This window comes from Rhinatrema bivittatum, chromosome 5 (genome assembly GCF_901001135.1).
Source record: "Rhinatrema bivittatum chromosome 5, aRhiBiv1.1, whole genome shotgun sequence".
Lineage (NCBI taxonomy): Eukaryota > Metazoa > Chordata > Amphibia > Gymnophiona > Rhinatrematidae > Rhinatrema > Rhinatrema bivittatum.
The window spans coordinates 215,488,495-215,506,202 of NC_042619.1; the positions used below are offsets into that span (position 1 = coordinate 215,488,495).

Sequence of the window (17,708 nt, forward strand, 5' to 3'; positions counted from 1 at the left end):
AGCATTGTTATTTTCTTAAATTACCTAATGGTACAACAAAAGGACATCTATAAACAGCAAGTTCACATTCAGAGTGTAACCTTTTATTTGCCTGTTAGGCATGCAAATTCAGAGTAAATTTACCTGTTAATCATGTCATCTAATTTGGCCAGGTCAGTGTGGGGGAAAGCAGGCTCCTCATCTTCAAGCTGAGGTGGGGCATCCCCTTGACCCTGCTCATCAGGAGGGCTAACAGGAGAATTCTCATTGGAAGAATCAGGTGAGGAAGTCTAAAAATGAAAAGATTAAATTCCAAGACTTATCAGAGGTACATGGTAACAGATACAAAAGCCAAGACTTGTGTATCCAAGCTTACTTGTTCAGGTGCAGTAGTGGAGAAATTACTTAACTGATAATTTTGTTTTCCTTAGTGTAGACAGATGGATTCAGGACCAGTAGGTTATATTCCCCTGCCAGTAGATGGAGATGGAGCAAACTGACGTCACAGTATATATATTCCTGCAGTGACCCCAGCCTACCAGCATTCTCTTCAAAAGCAACTATGGACAGACTAGCAAAAAATACTTGATTAATAACAGGCAACCATAATTGTACTCAACCAACAAGAAATACTGAACTCATGTAAGAACCTACCCCAAAGTAGGGATTGGATGAACACTTACCAGTAATCCCTTGGGACCCGGAGCCCAGCAGGAGGTCTACTGACACACTCATCCAGCAGCAGACGACGGGGAAGCCAAGTCCATCTCTCTACACTAAGGAAAACGAAATTATCAGGTAAGCAATTTCTCCATTTCTTAGCATGTAGACAGATGGACTCGGGACCAATAGGATATACCAAAGTTACTCCCCAACAGGGTGGGAGGCTGCCCACGGTCCAGTCCACACCGCATGTGCAAAAGCTGCAACCTCCCGGGCCTGCATATCCACACAATAAAACCTTGAGAAAGTATGTAAGGAAGACCACGTCACAGCTCGGCAGATATCGACGGGAGACAATCTAACTTCCGCCCACGACACTGCCTGAGCCCTAGTGGAATGAGCCTGAACCTGTGTAGACATCAGCTTTTCAGCATCCACATTCGCAGCCCTGTCCACCTCCTTAATCCAGCAAGCTACTGTAGCCCATGAAGCTGGAGCACCCTGCTTACTTCCATCATGGAGGACAAACAGGTGATGCATCTTCTGGAAAGGCTCAGAGAAATCTCCAGATACCACATGACAAGTCTCTCGACAACCAAGGAGCCTTTGAAGCATAAACTCCACTGCCTGCTTCTTCTGCAGGAAGTGGCAAGGAGACACCATGAACACATCCTGAGGAATACTGCAAAATTCCAGCGCATATCCTCCTCGTATCACCTCCAGAACCCTCTGGTCTGATGTGATCTTGACCTACACCTCTGATAAGAGAGGGGCATCCCCCCTCTCTCTCTTGCTCCCAAAGGTGGGTTGGCAACCTTCACTGGAAAACTAGGGAAGATCAGTCACCCGAGCCCGCTCCTCTCCTGGGCTGTCGGGAACAAAAGGACTGAGACCTATCAAAAGGCTGAGTCCTTTGAAAGGTTTACCCTCTCTGTAGGGACGAAACAGTCTGGAACCCTGGAGACAACCCCTCATACCAAAGGGGCACTGCAATTGCTTCTTATCCTCTGGCAACTGAGGAACCATAGATTAGCTCCACTTACTGGGCAGTTTCTCCAACTCACTCCCAAACAAGAGCAAGCCTTTAAAGGACATCCTCATAAGATTAGCTTTGGAGACTGCGTCAGCTGTCCAATTTCGCAACCAGAGTTGACGCCTGTCCGCTATCACCAAAACCACTCCCCTGGCCAAGGTACGGACCAAATGGCAGCCTGCATCTGCTAAAAAGGCAGCAGCGGGCTCCATAACCACCATGGAATTCCCTCCAGAATCACCCTAAGAGAAAAGCAGACAAGATCGTGCCACTAGGGTGCAACAGGAAGCGATCTGTAAATTCATTGCCATTGCCTCAATGGCTTACTTAAGGATAGCCTCAATCCTCCTATCAGGCACATCCTTCAATGTCGCCCACTTAGACATGGCACATACCAGTGCATCCACCTTGGGAAAACACAAACGCTTTCTCAAAGCTGAATCCAGGTGGTACAGGCCTTCCAATGTCCGACCCCCTTTAAAATTTGTCTCTGGGGCATCCCAATCAAGATCAATAAATTCCTGAATGGCGTCCATCACAGGGAAAAAAATAAGAGGTTTTATGCAAGGAAACCAAAATGGGATTCTTCATCTGTACCAGGAAAACCAGCTGTTTCAAAGTCTGGGAAATCAGGGCCGGCAGTTCTTCTCTATGAAAGAACTGCAACATTGTTCGATATGGTTCCAGACCCAGAGGGATTTCTCTATCCGCCAGGGAATCAGGATCTGCCATCCAGATTCCTGTTGGGAATACTCGCAGGGAGCAGAGGTGAGCCCCGGTGCTTCAGCATAGGACTGGAAGAGGAAGGAGCCACTGGCTGAGGGTCCGACCTAATAGGATTGGGTGAAGTGGAGGACTACGATGAAGAAAAGCTTGTAAGCCTAAAAAATTCCACCCAAGGAAAAGCAGCCAGGTCCAAACCAAGCCCAGAAGGAACTGGAGCGGGACCCACAGAAATGCACTCTCCCGAGAAGAAGCCAGTCAAGGGAGAACCATGGTCTGGAGTCACTCCAGCCAAGGCCATAACCAATTCATCATCAGAGGAGCCAGGCTTAGCGAAATCAGAGGAAGACAACAATCCCTGAGCATCCAAACAGCACTGACATGTCAGAAGACAGGTCAGGCTGAGAAGCTCTAATATGAAGGCAAAACAGAGAAAGGCACTTAAGGCTTCTTGTTTACTGGCACCATCGTGGCAGTAAACGTGCATCTCAAAATTAAGCACCAGAGAAATGAGCATGGCAAGGTGCACACACACCTTGTGCACCAAGCTAAAGCATTCAAAACAGTTCAAAACTTGTGCACACAAAAGGCACGCCCAAATTTGAGAGCACATTACTAGTTCACTACCTTTGCTCTGTATGTTCTGTTCATTTGTTAGTTACTTCCTTTTTTTCACCCTCTCTCCTCCACAGAGCATTTTGATTCCTCTCTGCTCCCCTTCCCCTACCCTTATTATATTGTATTTTCTCTTCAGTTTTATGTAAACCGATATGATGTACCCTCGAATATCAGTATAGAAAAGCTAATAAATAAATAAATGTCCTGAGCCAACACACTGTGCACACCAACGGCCTGTAGAGGGCAGCAAAGCACGCACAAGGGCGCATGAAAATGCCACTGCAGCCTAAACGCAGCATGCACAAAAAAGCCTAACTGCGGGGCATTGCCCACCAGGACTGCTCAACCCGCCAGGCTGCCCAGTTCCCTAACCCCAACAGTAGCAGGAATGAACATTGAGACAGCATGCCAGGCATGGAGACCAGAGGAAGTCCTAAACCCCCACCCCCCCCCCCCCCCCCCTATTTCCAAAGGTAATTTTTTTTTTTTTTTTAATGTAAACCTTACCTGAGCTCAGCGCTTACTGGCTGAGGGGGTGGGGGAGGAGGGCATCTGCCCTTACCGCGGCACTCAGCCTCCTGCACCTGCTGCCTTTCAGCTGAACGAGCAGCTAAGTCCACACCGGGAAGCCCAGCTACGGACCAAGGTACACCTCTAAAGGACCATGGAAATCTCAAGAATTCTCAACTGGGGGAGGGACCATTTTGGAATCACCACAGGAGAGCGGAGCTTTCTGAATTCAAGTTTCTCCTTCCAAAAATCCCAAAGCAATTCCCATAGGGAACTGCACATCCACCATCTGCTGAAGAATACTTGCAGGTCAGGGTCACTGCAGGAGTATATATATATACTGTGACATCAGCTTGCCCCGTCTCCATCTCCTGGCAGGGGAACATAACCCACTGGTCCTGAGTCCATAGCTTAAATAGGACAGCAAATGAACTATGTTGTCACTATGCAATCAGTTCTGGCTCCCTTGGAAAATGCATTATATGGGTACAATGCAGTTAATTATGAAGTACATGCAGGAACAAACTTAGCAAATATTTCAACTAGTCATAATTAACATACATTTACGTTTAGTGTCACTTGGCTTCTGAATGACATGCTCTGTGTCTTTTTCTTTGAACCTTTTATATCTTAACTTTGAAAACATACATGACTGCTACATGCCTTTTGGATGGCTACTACAAATCTAAGATCGTGTCATGACCCTCGGTGGTGCATGCCATCACTATGTTGTGAAAGCCAACTAATACATTCAGGCCATAGTTGGACAATCTAGAAAAATCAAAGCTTTAGAAATGTATATATGACAATTGCATAGTGGTATCTCTAGCAATGTATGATGATTCTTAAATATTTCTTGTAACCCTTTTTCTTAGCATTCTTACCTTGTTTACCAGCAACTTTACTCCTTCAGCTGTCTTACTCGCACAGCCAGAATTTAACACATTCCTCCCCCTTCCTTTAGCTTCTCCCCTACCCAGAATCCAATAGCACTTTACTACAATTCTTGTTTCCCACCTTAGATCAAAGACTATGACCTTTAAAACAGCATTCCTATTATCTAGCAGCTCTTCTGCTCTAAATCTTGTGTTTGTGAACTGGATACAGAGACAGGTTATGAGAGGATGATGAATGGAACTACAATAGGAGCTCAAGACTTCTGGTGTTTTTGCTCTAAAGTTTCCAGTTAGGGATAATTCAGCTATCCTTTCTACATGTTATGTATCCAACCAATATTAAAAACTTTTATCAATGATAGCAGACCTTCCTTAGGAATTTGTAATATTTCATCCTCTGTTTAAGCAATTTAATTCCATATAAATGTGTTTCTGTAAAACATATTTAAAATTCTTACATTAATGCCTTTCTTTTCTCCTTTTCACCAACCAACCTCGTTTCCTTTGTGCAACAATTCTACAACTTCCAAATATCAAGGAAATCCCTTGATGTGCAGTTGCTATTAACAGACCAACCCCTCTGTGGCTGGCCTGTTTAAATAGTTCCCGTGTTTTATTCTTTAATTTCCTTATTCAACAATTTTCTTTTTAAATTTCAATTTTTATGCAATCATCTGTGCTTTTGTTTTCCCGGTATGCGGTCTGACCCACCAATCACTTGACATTGTCCTTTATTGGGTACTTATCTTATCTTCAAGATGCTGATTGCTACCACTGTTCATGGGTTCAGCTCCGCTTGCCCGACAATGGCCATGTTTCGGCAGCGCTCTGCCTGCTTCAGGGACCACGGGAAAAAACTCTAGTGGTCTTTAAAGACCTTACACACGAAAATACATCAATGTGCTTTTCTAATGGTGGACCCGTATCACGGACACAATAGAGTTTTTCCCCGTGGTCCCTGAAGTTTTCTTCAGGGACCACGGGGAAAACAAAAACACTTCCATCTCTAGCAAAGACTGCCCCCCACCCAACCAGCCACCCTCCACTCTTTCCAACGAAGTGAGAGACCTAGGCTTCCACCTTGACTCAACCCTCAACTTGAAGAAACACATCAACCTGACAATCAAAGAAGGCTTCTACAAACTAAAAATCCTCAAGAAGCTCAAACCACTTCTATTCCACCACGACTACCGCACAGTACTCCAAAAGCCCTCATATTATCGAAGCTTGACTACGGCAATTCACTCTTCCTCGGTCTACCCACCTCCACCACTAAACCACTTCAGCTACTCCAAAACGCCGCAGCCAGATCCCTCACAAACACCAACCGAACATCACACATCACCCCTACTCTAAAAGCCTTACACTGGCTCCCCATCTCACACAGATCTCAATACAAAACCCTCACTATATTACACAAAACCATCAACAACCAAAAAACCAAATGGACAAAAAACCCTCCCCCAACTACATCATAGCCAGAAATGCCTACGTTCCCAAAACACAGGTCTCCTGGTCATCCCACACACAAAACTTGCTCACCTGACTTCCACTAGACAACGCTCCTTCTCAGTAGCCGGTCCAACCCTTTGGAACCAACTACCCTCTCACCTCAGATTGGAACCCTCTCTCCATACTTTCAAAAAACATCTGAAAACATGGCTGTTCCAGAAAGCATACCAACTAGCGACCTAACACCTCTCCCCCCCTTCCCCCTTCCCTATCCTCCCCTCCTCCCCCTGTAAACCTCACCGTAATTAAAGTACTTTTTTCAACTTACCGATTAAAGGTTGCGATGTATATAAGCAAGGCATAATAAGCCACTATATATAAGTTCCACTCAATTGATTCCTAACTATTACTATGTATTATCTCTGTCTCTGTGTTCCACTGCTAAACTGTTCCTATGCATGTAATAATGTTACCATGCATTAATGTTTTAATGTTTCTATGTTCTTAATGTTACAATGTAAAAATAGCTTGACCCCCGTCATGCTATTATCCTGTTATAATGTGAACCGATGTGATGTACCCCAACGAATGTTGGTATACAAAAGCAAATAAAATAAATAAATAAATATTTGGATGTTGTAGATTTCTTTTTTCCTTAGCAAACAAACTTCTGTAAGGAGAAAACTGCTGATCACTTTATAAAGGAGGAGTTTCAACACCTAAACTGTCCACTATAAGTTCTCTACAAAGCTGTCCAGCAATAATCTTTAGTTCCATTAGGGGTCATTTTAGGGCTGAGGGTGTGGTGGGAAGGAGGGATAATAGAAGGATGTTCCTTCAGCCCTAAAATTAGACACCTGAGAGGTGACAGCATGGATAGGAGAGTTAAGGAGGAAAGTGAGAAGATTGAGGAAGAAGGGAAGAGAGTGAGAAGGCTGAGGGAGGTACATAAGATATGCCATGTTTTGTCAGACCAATGGTCCATCAAGCCCAGCATTCTGTCTCAGACAGTGGACAATCTGGGTTGCCTGAAGAACCCAGCAAATCCCAATATGAAAGTATTTCATGTTCCTTCCCTCCCCCACCCCCACAAGAATTAAGTGGAGAAGCCAAGGTCTATTTGGCAAATTATTCCCTGCCAACCTGGTTCCATACCATACAATTTTATAAATCTATCATATCCCCTTCTCAGTTATCTCTTCTCCAAGCTGAGGAGCCTTAACCTGTTTAGCCTTTCTTCATAAGGGAGCCGATACATCCCCTTTATCATGTTTGTTGCTGCTCTACCTTTTCTAGTTCTGTTATAGCTTTGAGATACAGTGACCACAACTGAATACAGTATTTGAGGTGTAGCCGCACCATGTATTAATACAAAGGACATTATTGTACACCTAGTTTTGTTTTCTATTACTTTCCAAGTAATTCTTAACAGTCTATTTGCTTTTTTAACCATCACCGCACACTGAGCTGAAGATTTCAATGATTTGTCCACAATGACCTCTGGATCCTTTTCCTGGACAGTAACTCCAATATAGCAATATAGCAGTGTTTTCTGTAGATAACAGGATGAATTAGCCATGCTGTCTGGGACATCCCTCCAAGGAAGCACAAGGCAGAAACTTCTCTCAAGATTTACAAAGCTTTGCTCTGTGTGCCTACGCAGTGGTTCCTGTGCGATTATCTGACTGCTTCAGTTGATAAAGTATGGACAAGCAACAAACAGAACAGGCAAAGATAGTAAGGAGGAGAGGCTATCCAAGGAGGAGGGTGGGATCACATGGCTATTTCATAAGAACATAAGAGATTTCCTTGCTGGATCAGACCAAGGGTCCATCAAGCCCAGCATCCTGTTTCCAACAGAGGCCAAACCAGGCCACAAGAACTTGGCAATTACCCAAACACTAAGAAGATCCCATGCTACTGATGCAATTAATAGCAGTGGCTATTCCCTAAGTAAACTTGATTAATAGCTGTTAATGGTCTTCTCCTCCAAGAACTTATCCAAACCTTTTTTGAACCCAGCTACACTAACTGCACTAACAACATCCTCTGGCAACAAATTCCAATTTCATCCTATCATCCATGTACAGTAAAACAATCTTGCTTTTTCCGCAACAATAAGCAGGCTGAATTAGCCATGCTGTCTGGGAGTCCACAGCTGAGGGTTGATTGAGCACACTGTTGACCACCCATGTATAAAAGTATTATTTTCCACTGATGTCAGATTTTAGGAGGTCCAATGTGCTTAACCCGTCTCATTGGTGGACAGCTCTATGTGCCAGTGGTGTGGTGCAATATTTCTGCACCCATTGCTGCATCTGATTTTATTTGTTGCTGGAGGCAGTAATAAGAGGACCAAGTAGCCACTCTACAAATGTCCAGAACTGGAACATTGCAAAGGTGAGCTGCAGAAGCTGCTGTGGCTCTGAGCCGATGTGCCTTAACTTTAGCTGCAAGGTGCGATGGCTGGGTCGAGTAGCAGAAAAGAAAGCATTGGGACAATCAGCTAGCTAATGTTCTTTTGATGACTGGCAATCCTGGTGCGCTCAGGTTGAAGGAGACAAAGATTTGGACTGTCACTTAGGAGATTGAGTCCTCTGTTTGTAGTATACCAGGTCTCTTTTACAATCCAGAGTTTCTAGTATCCTTCCCCTATCAGTTGCATGCGGTTTCAGAAAAAAGGTCGGTAAGGTCGATTTAGATTTATTAGGTTTTATATACCGTCATAAAGGACCCATCGTAACAGTTCACAACAGAAATAAAACATACAGTTAAAATACATTGTACAACATTAATAAACCTAAAATACAATTAAGATACATTATTAAACCTAAAATAGATCATAATTTTTTTTTTAATTTATTACATTTTTAATATTAAGATACATTTCACAGTCAAAGCAATAAACAAGAAATAACATAATACTTCCTTCAAGATCTAAATCTATATCTGTGAATTTTATCTAAACTATACATGATCATAAGAAAAAGAGAATATGATGCGGCTAACTTGACTTCAGAAGCAGTTGTTATGGGAAAAAAAAAAAAAATACAATAAAGATTTATCAATCTCAACATAGTACATACTAAATCCAGCTCAATAGAGTTTTTAGGATTGGGCATTCAAGTACGATCTCAACTGGATAGGTTGATTAAAGACACTTTTTTCCCTTGACATATAATGATACAGGAACATGGAAATCTTAAAATAAATTTAATCCCTTTTTGTTGCGCTTGTTCTCTCATTGTTAAAAATTCCTTCCTCCTAATTTGTGACTCCCTTGAGATGTCAGGAAACATCCTTATACACTGACCATAAAACTTGGCTTTCTGATTTCTGACATATATCCTAAGTAACGAGTCTCTTTCAGATACAAAGGAAAATTGCACAATGAGACTGGCTCTAGTCTTTATATCCGTCTCAAAAGACTTTTCCAATAGATCAGATAAATTCAAATCCACTTGATTATCCTGTTTTAAATCTTCTGGTACCTGTTTTTGAGGTATATAATAGATCCTTGCAATTGCAGGTATTGCCTCATTTGTATATTTTAATACATTAACAAGGTAACTTTTAAATAAATCTGTTGCAGACATTAAATGAGTTTTAGGAAAATTAAGTAACCTTAAATTTTTTTCCCTCATTTGATTTTCTATAATTTCCAATTTATCAAAATGCATTTTCTCAGACTTAATTAAATTTCCTTGTACTTTATCTATTTCCTTCATTTTAATTTCTAAGGAGTGTACAGAACCTTCTATTTTATCTATCTTCATCATAATTAACCTAAAATATATCTTAAATAATCCTAAAAGTATTTCATAATATAGTAACTAAAATCCAATATAATTAGTCTAAAAGCAATTGGTTAAGATCAAATCTAAAACCTAAATGATCTTAACACTACTGATGACTACTCAGTAAAAGAAAAAGGTTAATACTAGCTAAAACAGTTAACAGATTCATCACTTTACTCTTCTAACAGGGGCGCTGTCGTCAAACTGCTAGGGGCTGCAGGTAAAACACTGATCACTAAGATTGGCTTGAGTAAGCCTCACTAAAAAGCCAAGTTTTAAGGTCTCTCTTAAACTGTTTATAGTTAGACTGTAGCCTAACTGGTGTCGGTAACAGATTCCAAATTTTGGGCCCAGCCAGAGACAGAGCTCTATCTCTAACCTGATTCAAGTGGGCTGATTGCACGGATGGTAGGGTCAGTAAGCCTTTATTAGCGGAGCGCAGATTTCTTTGGGGCACATGTAATTTAATAGCAGCGTTCAACCAATCAACTTATGCAAAATACAGACTGATTTAAATTTGACCAGGTATTCAATTGGTAGCCAGTGAAAGTTGATTAAAGTAGGGGTAATATGTTCGCTTTTCTTAACACCAGTTAAAATTCTTGCAGCCACATTCTGCAAAACGTGGAGTGGCCGAGTGGTGGATGCTGGTAAACCTAATAGGAGTGAATTACAGTAGTCCAAACTACCAAATAAAACTACCAATTTAAGTGAAAAGCTGATACCACTTTTGGAAGAGAGGATGGCTGGGTCTGCAAAGTGGATGGGTCTGCACAGTGACCTTGTCAAGGTAGACTAATGCCCGAAGCTCACTAACCCAATTTGCTAAAGTTATCGCAACCAGGAACAATACTTTCCATGTTAGAAATTTCATGGGGGTGGTTGGCATCAGCTCAAAGAATGGAAGCATAAGTTTTTCCAATACCAAGTTGATATCCCAAGGAACCGCAGGATTTGAAACCAGGGAATGAAGTCTTAGAGCCCCTCTTATGAAAAAAAAAAAAAAAGACACCAGGGGTGTGTCAAAATTGTGATTCCCTGTGTGGAAGGATGATACGCTGCTAAGGTACTGAGTTGCACTCTGATGGATGACACTGCAAGGCAGGAGGAGTATAATACATGCAGATATTGCAACAGTTGTTCTGGGAATATCCAAATGGATCTACATCCACTGTTGCACACCACTGAAGGTAGCTATGCCACTTACCAGCAAACTTCTCCTTGTGGACGGTTTTCTGTCAGATATTAGAATATCCTGAATCTCAGTAGGGGGAGGGAGATGACTTAACATCTCCCTTTCAACTTCCAAGCTGTCAGGCATAGAGAGGAGTGCAGTGGATGAAGGAGTGTGCCCTGTTCTTGTGACAGCAGGTCCACCCTGTTTCCCAAGAAGATTGGTGATTGAGTTGAGAGTTGTACAAGAGAGGTGTACCATGGTTGTCTGGACTACAGTGGAGCAATGAGGATGAGATCTGATTCCTCTGGAATGCATTTTTGGATCAAACGACCTATTAAAGGCATTAGCAGATATGCATAAAACAGGTCTTCCATACAGGGAATTAGGAACGCATTCTGGGCGACCCTGTCTGCTCAGGTACAGAGAGCAAAAACCTGGCAGTTTGTGTTGCACTCTGTTGCAAAGAGGTCCATGCAGGGTATTCCCCACTTCCTGAACAGGGATGTTTGCCACTTCTTGATACAAAGCCCTCCTGATACCTGGAGGTAGGTCACCTGCAACTATGGTGGTCTAGTGCCCATTCTAGGATCAGCACCTTTTCTTTGCAAAGTATCCTGGAACCAGACCTGCCTTAAGTAAAGCAAAATTGCTTACCTTGTAATAGGTGTTATCCCAGGACAGCAGGATGTAGTCCTCACATATGGGTGACGTCACTGACGGAGCCCTATCGCAGGAAAAACTTCTGTCAAAGTTTCTAGAAACTTTTGACTGGCACTGTGAGGGCACTGAGCATGCCCAACATGCCATGATATTCTCTGCCACAGGGGTCTCACTCTAGTCTGGTATGTAGCAATAAGCTTTAGCAAAAAATAAAACAACAAAAGGTAAAAGACCCAACTCCACGGGGTGGCGGGTGGGTTCTGTGAGGACTACATCCTGCTGTCCTGGCATAACACCTATTACAAGGTAAGCAATTTAGCTTTATCTCAGGACAAGCAGTATGCTAGTCCTCTCACATGGGTGATTAGCAAGCTAGAGGCTGAGTCATTTTGATTTGAGGCAACAGTGAAGTATTGCTGTGTAATGAGTCAGCCGAAGATCACAGCAGGTTGGATGTAGAAGGAGTTGGGATTAAACTGGAAACAAGTTCTTTAAGACAGATTGTCCATAGGCTGAATCTTGTCTTCCTTCTTTATCCAAACAGTAATGAGCTGCAAAGGTGTGAAGAGAACTCCATGTTGCTGCTTTACATATGTCAAGAATTGGCACTGAATGAGTGTGCTATTGAGGTTGACATCGCTCTTACTGAATGTGCCTTTACTCATCCTTGGAGAGGAAGGCCTGCTTTTTCATAGCAAAACTGTATGCAATCTGCTAGCCAATTGGATAGAGTATGTTTACTCACTGCTTTACCCGGTTTGTTTGGATCATAAGAAACAAAAAGTTGATTGGATTTCCTGTGGACTGCAGTGCGGTGTAAGTAAAAGGATAGAGCATGCTTACAGTCCAAGGTATGTAAGGCTCTTTCTCCTTGGTGAGAATGAGGCCTTGGAAAGAATGTGGGTAAAACTATGGATTGGTTCAAGTGGAATTCCATAACTACTTTGGGAAGGAACTTCGGATGTGTACGGAGAACAACCCTGTCACGTAGGAATTTTGTGTAGGGTGCGTACGTTACAAGTGCTTGTAACTCACTAACCCTTCTAGCTGATGTAATGGCTATGAGGAAGATAGTCTTCCATGTGAGAAATTTAAGGTCACAGGAATCTATGGGTTCAAAAGGAGAACGCATGAGTCTTGTTAAAACCATATTCAGGTCCCATTCTCTGACTGGAGGCCGAATTGGTGGTTTAAGGCGAGTTAAACCTCTCATAAACCTACTGACAAGAGGTTGTATGGATATTGGTGCATCTCCCATCTTGTGATGGTAAGCTGAGATTGCACATAAGTGTACTCTTACAGATGAAGTCTGGAGGCCAGATTCTGAAAGATGGTATAAGTAGTCTAGAAGAGAAGTAGTGGGGCAAGTGAAAGGATCAATATTCTTTTGTCTGCACCAGAAAGTGAATCTCTTCCATTTTGAAGAATAGTTCTGTCGTGTGGAAGGTTTATGTGAAGCTATAAGCACTTGAGAAACCTGGGTTGAAAGATTGAGTGGTTGTAAAATCAAGCTTTCAACATCCAAGCTGTAAGGGAATGGGATTGAAGGTTGGGATGGCGCAACTGACCCTGATCCTGAGTTATGAGAGTGGGAGCTATACCTAGCCGAATTGGATCTCTGACCGAGAGGTCTAGAAGTGTGGGAAACTATACCTGTCGAGGCCAATACAGGGCTATGAGTATCATAGACCCCTTGTCCTGTTGTAGCTTCACTAGTTTTGGTTATGAGCGGTATCGGAGGATACGCGTATAGAAGGCCTGAGTTCCAAGGGCGAGCAAAGGCATCCTTGGCTGGCTGGTTTTTCTGTTTGTGGAGAGAATAGAATGTGTCCACTTTGTGATTCATATGTGACGCAAAGAAGTCTACTGTTGGTTGTCCCCAACTCTGAAATATCCTGGTTGCTACTGAAGGATCCAGGGACCATTCGTGTGGGTGAAACTGACGACTGAGTCGATCCGCCACCACATCGTGAATGCCTGCCAGATAAGTGGCCCGGAGGAACATTGAGTGGTTCAGGGCCCAACCCCAAATCTGTGCAGCTTCTTGACAAAGGAGATACAAGGCCGAACCTCCCTGTTTGTTGATGTACCACATGGCTACTGTGTTATCTGTTGGTGTTCCAGAAATTTGATTTGGTGTTATCTGTTTGGATATATCAGTACAACCCCTCGTAACACGCTTTTTAAAGTTCCAGAAAATTGATTTGAAATGTTGCTTCGAGGTTTGTCCAAGTCCCCTGGGTTTGGAGATTGTCTATGTGAGCTCCCCAACCCAAGGTGGATGCATCTGTAGTTAATGTTATCTGTGCGATTGGTTGTTGGAAGTGTAGGCCCTTGCGCAAATTGTCCTTGTTCACCCACCAAAGTAGAGAGGAATGTAGTTGGTGGGTTACTTGAATTGGAGAATGCAGTGGTTGAATGGCTTGAACCCACTGTGATCTTAGAGTCCACTGGGTAACTCTCATGGCGAGCCTTGCCATAGGAGTGACATGAACTGTGGAGGCCATGTGGCCTAGTAAGGTTAGAAACTGATGAGGTGTTACTTGTGTCTTTGAGTAAATTGATTTTGCCAATAAGGAAAGCATTTCTGCTCGATCTTCGGGTAGAAAAAGCTCGAGAGGACGGTGTTCAATTCCGCTTCTATGAATTGAAGCAGGCGCGACGGTGTGAGATGGGACTTTTGATAATTGATGAGAAATCCCATGGAATGAAGTAGAGCAATTGTTCTGTTGAGGGAAGCTATTGCTCCTTGTTGAGATTGACTTCTGATGAGCCAGTCGTCTAGATATGGAAAAACATGGACACTTTCCTTGCGTAAGTGTGCTGCTATTACTGCCAGACATTTGGTGAACATTCTGGGAGCAGAGGCAAGTCCGAATGGCAGTACCCTGTATTGAAAATGTTGATTGGCTACCATGAAGCGCAGGTACTTGCGATGAGGAGGAAAAATTGGAATGTGAGCATAAGGGTCTTGTAGATCCAGAGAACAAAGCCAATCTCCTGTTTGAAGAAGTGGGAGCATGGTTCCCAGAGAGATCATTCTGAATTTTTCTCTTTAGAAATTTGTTGAGATTTCTGAGGTCTAAGATGGGACGTATTCCTCCGGTTTTCTTTGGAATGAGGAAATAACGGGAATATAATCCTCTGCCTCTCTGAGACCGGGACACTGGCTCTACAGACCTGGCTTTCAGAAGGGTGGATAATTCTACTTGTAACTGAAGGATATGATTTTCGCTTAGATGTAGTTGTGTGGGCGGAAAATCTTTGGGAAGTGAGAGGAAATTTAGTTGGTATCCCCGATATATTATGGAGAGGACCCATTGGTCGGTTGTTAATGTTAGCCAATAGTTGTAGAATTGGGATATCGGGCCTCCCACTGGGAGGTGTGGGTGGGGATTTGAGAGAAGGCTGAGTTCTCTGGATAAAATTTCAAAAACCAGTGGTAGTACTTATTTGTGGAGCAGGCTGAGGCCTAGACTGTCTCTGTCGTGGCTGCGGTCTTTGTTGTGTCCTGGCAGGGCGAGGTCGAGATGAAGGAGGGTAATATCTCCGCTGCCTGTAAAAAGGTCTTGTGGCGTCTCTCCTTTGAGGCCTACACCGACTGTGCGTAGGGGGATGCTGCGGGAGGGAAGACAACTGTCTGAGTGTTTCTGTATGCTCTTTTAACAAACACAGAGCATCTTGGACTTTAGAGCCAAAGAGGTTGTCTCCCTGACAGGGAAGATCCACCAACTTGTCTTGCACCTCAGGTCTGAGGCCTTGAGCCATGCCCATCTTCTGGCCTGATGCAGCCACTCTTGAAGCAGTCTCGAACCAGTCATATGCTGCCCGGACTTCATATTTTCCTGCTTCCATAGCCTTATGAATGATGGCTTGGGCAGCTTCATGGTATTCAGTAGGTAGAGATGGGACAAATTCTTGAATTTGTTTCCATAGGTTCCTCTGATACTGGGTCATGTATAGGTGATAGGCAGAAATCCTGGAGTTCAACATCACTCCTTGGAAGACTTTACGACCCAGGGAAATCGAGAAATCTATGTTCCTTTCCCGGGGGGTTAAAGGAATGTGTTCGTGTTCTTCTTGACCGCTTTTGCGCAGATTCCACAACCACAGAGCGGTGAGGAAGTTGTGGCTTCTGATATCCAGGCGTGGATTGTACAAGGTAAGTACTATCCATGCGCTTATTTACTGCTGAGACAGAGCAGGGATGTTCCCAGAGATGGTGTTGCAGTTGTAAAAGAACATCATGTATAGGAATTGCAACAATTTGCTTTGGAGAGTCGACAAACTGGAGTACCTCCAAAGTCTGCTGTCTGATGTCCTGCTCTGCTTGCAGTTTAAAGGGGATGGAGTCCACCATCTCCTGTACAAATGTAGTAAAAGTGAAATCCTCTGGAGGTGACTGTTTTCTGGCATGTTGTGGTGATGGGACAGACAAAAAGGCTTCTGAGGATGTATCCGAGGCGGTGTCAGACGAAGTGTCATACTCCTGAGTTTGTTGATGAGGTGTTGTAGTTCTAGGAGGAGGAGGAGGAAGACCAGAAGGTCCTGGTAAAGGTTCTTCGAGTGGAGTGTCTTCTGGATCCTCTTCTCTGGGATCAGATGGCAAGGAGGCTAATAAATCCTGGTATCGTTTGGTAAGGATACTATGCAGCGCTGCTTCTGTAGATCCTGAAGCCTCAGGAAGGTGTGGCACTGATGGCGGATGTTTCGACTTCGAAGATTTTAGTGTGGTCGATGCCTTTTTGGTAGATACCGATGTCTTTTTGCTGTGTTGTAGCATCTGTGCCGTAGTGTAGATGGATATCGGCTGTGGAACCGATGAAGCCATCAACATCAATGTTGGTAAAAAAGAGAACATCGATGTGGGAATCGTCATAGAGGACATCAGCGGAATCGACGTCGCTGGCATCGGGGTTTTCCCCGGCATCGGGAATACTCTCGGTATCTGTGATGTCACCGGCATCGAAACTGTCATCGGTATCGGTACTACCGGCATCGGTGACGTGAGTGGTGTAGGAGACGTCACCAGCATCGGCGTGTTCACCGGCATCGGAATGGTCGCCGGAATCTGAGTCTTCAAGGCTTCCATCACTGCTTCTCTGATAAGTGCGGACAAGTCTTGTGAACTAGGTGGAAGGATTGGCACCGATGGAGGAGTCGATAGCGGTGACTGTGAAGGCTGTACTGGAGTAGGTGCGGACGGTAGCGGTAGATCCGTATCTTTATGCTGCTTTGTGCTCGGTTCCCCGGAAGGGGGGGGGGGGGGACACAACGGTGATGTTGATGTTTATGTTTAGGCTGTGTTTCGGTGACTGACCTTGCCGATGACATCGACGGGGCTGGCGATGCTGCATCTCCGGATCCTTCCAGTCAATGTTTTTTAGGGAGGCGTTTCTTTGTAACTCCTGTTGGAGATGATTTGGTTGATGTGGAAGGCGAGGGAAGGAGTTGAAGTTGACATTTTTCTTGCGAAGTTTTCTACCCTTCGGAGTCATCTCCTGACATTGTTGGCATGACTAGATATCATGCTTCTCGCCCAGACTACACATTCTAAATGTCGGTCTGTGACTGACATGGTCCGATTACAAATCGGGCATTTTTTGAAACCCGAAGCCATGTCAGTATCGACAGCCGTCGATGAAAATTTCTGTGAGAAAAATCTCGTTTTTACATCCGGTGACAAAAGGGAGAGTGAGATCCCAAATGGGGAGAAAATGTGAAAAATAATTGACTTTTCAGTCAGAATTGTGAGTAAACTCACAGGGCTCCTATCTCCGCGATGCTAACAGCAGCGCGGAAAAACGAAGACTAGAGTGAGACCCCTGTGGCAGAGAATATCATGGCATGCTGGGTATGCTCAGTGCCTTCACATTGTCAGTCAAAAGTTTCTAGAAACTTTGACAGATGTTTTTCCCGCGACAGAGCTCAGTCAGTGACGTCACCCATATGTGAGGACTAGCATTCTGCTTGTCCTGGGATAAAACATGGCCACCTGATTGTCCATATAAATCATTACCCTCTTTCCTATTAGAAGATTAGAGAAAGCGTAGTTGGCGTTCCTTATAGCTCTTAACTCCAGAAGGTTGATTTGGAGAGTTCTCTCCTGTGGAGACCAAATTCCCTGCGTTTTCAGATGTAGTGCATGTGCTCCCCCCATCCCTTTTGTGGCTGTATCTGTCATCCTGACAATTTGATGC

General features: G+C 43.8%; 1 protein-coding gene across 1 annotated transcript in view; it reads right to left on the reverse strand.

Annotated features, from left to right (window-relative positions):
- Positions 1–17,708, reverse strand: part of USP9X (ubiquitin specific peptidase 9 X-linked) — a 723,495-nt gene that overhangs the window by 602,944 nt on the left and 102,843 nt on the right. Inside the window, 1 exon segment of the mRNA XM_029603145.1 lies at positions 124–269. Within this exon segment, the coding sequence (XP_029459005.1) occupies positions 124–269 (146 nt within the window).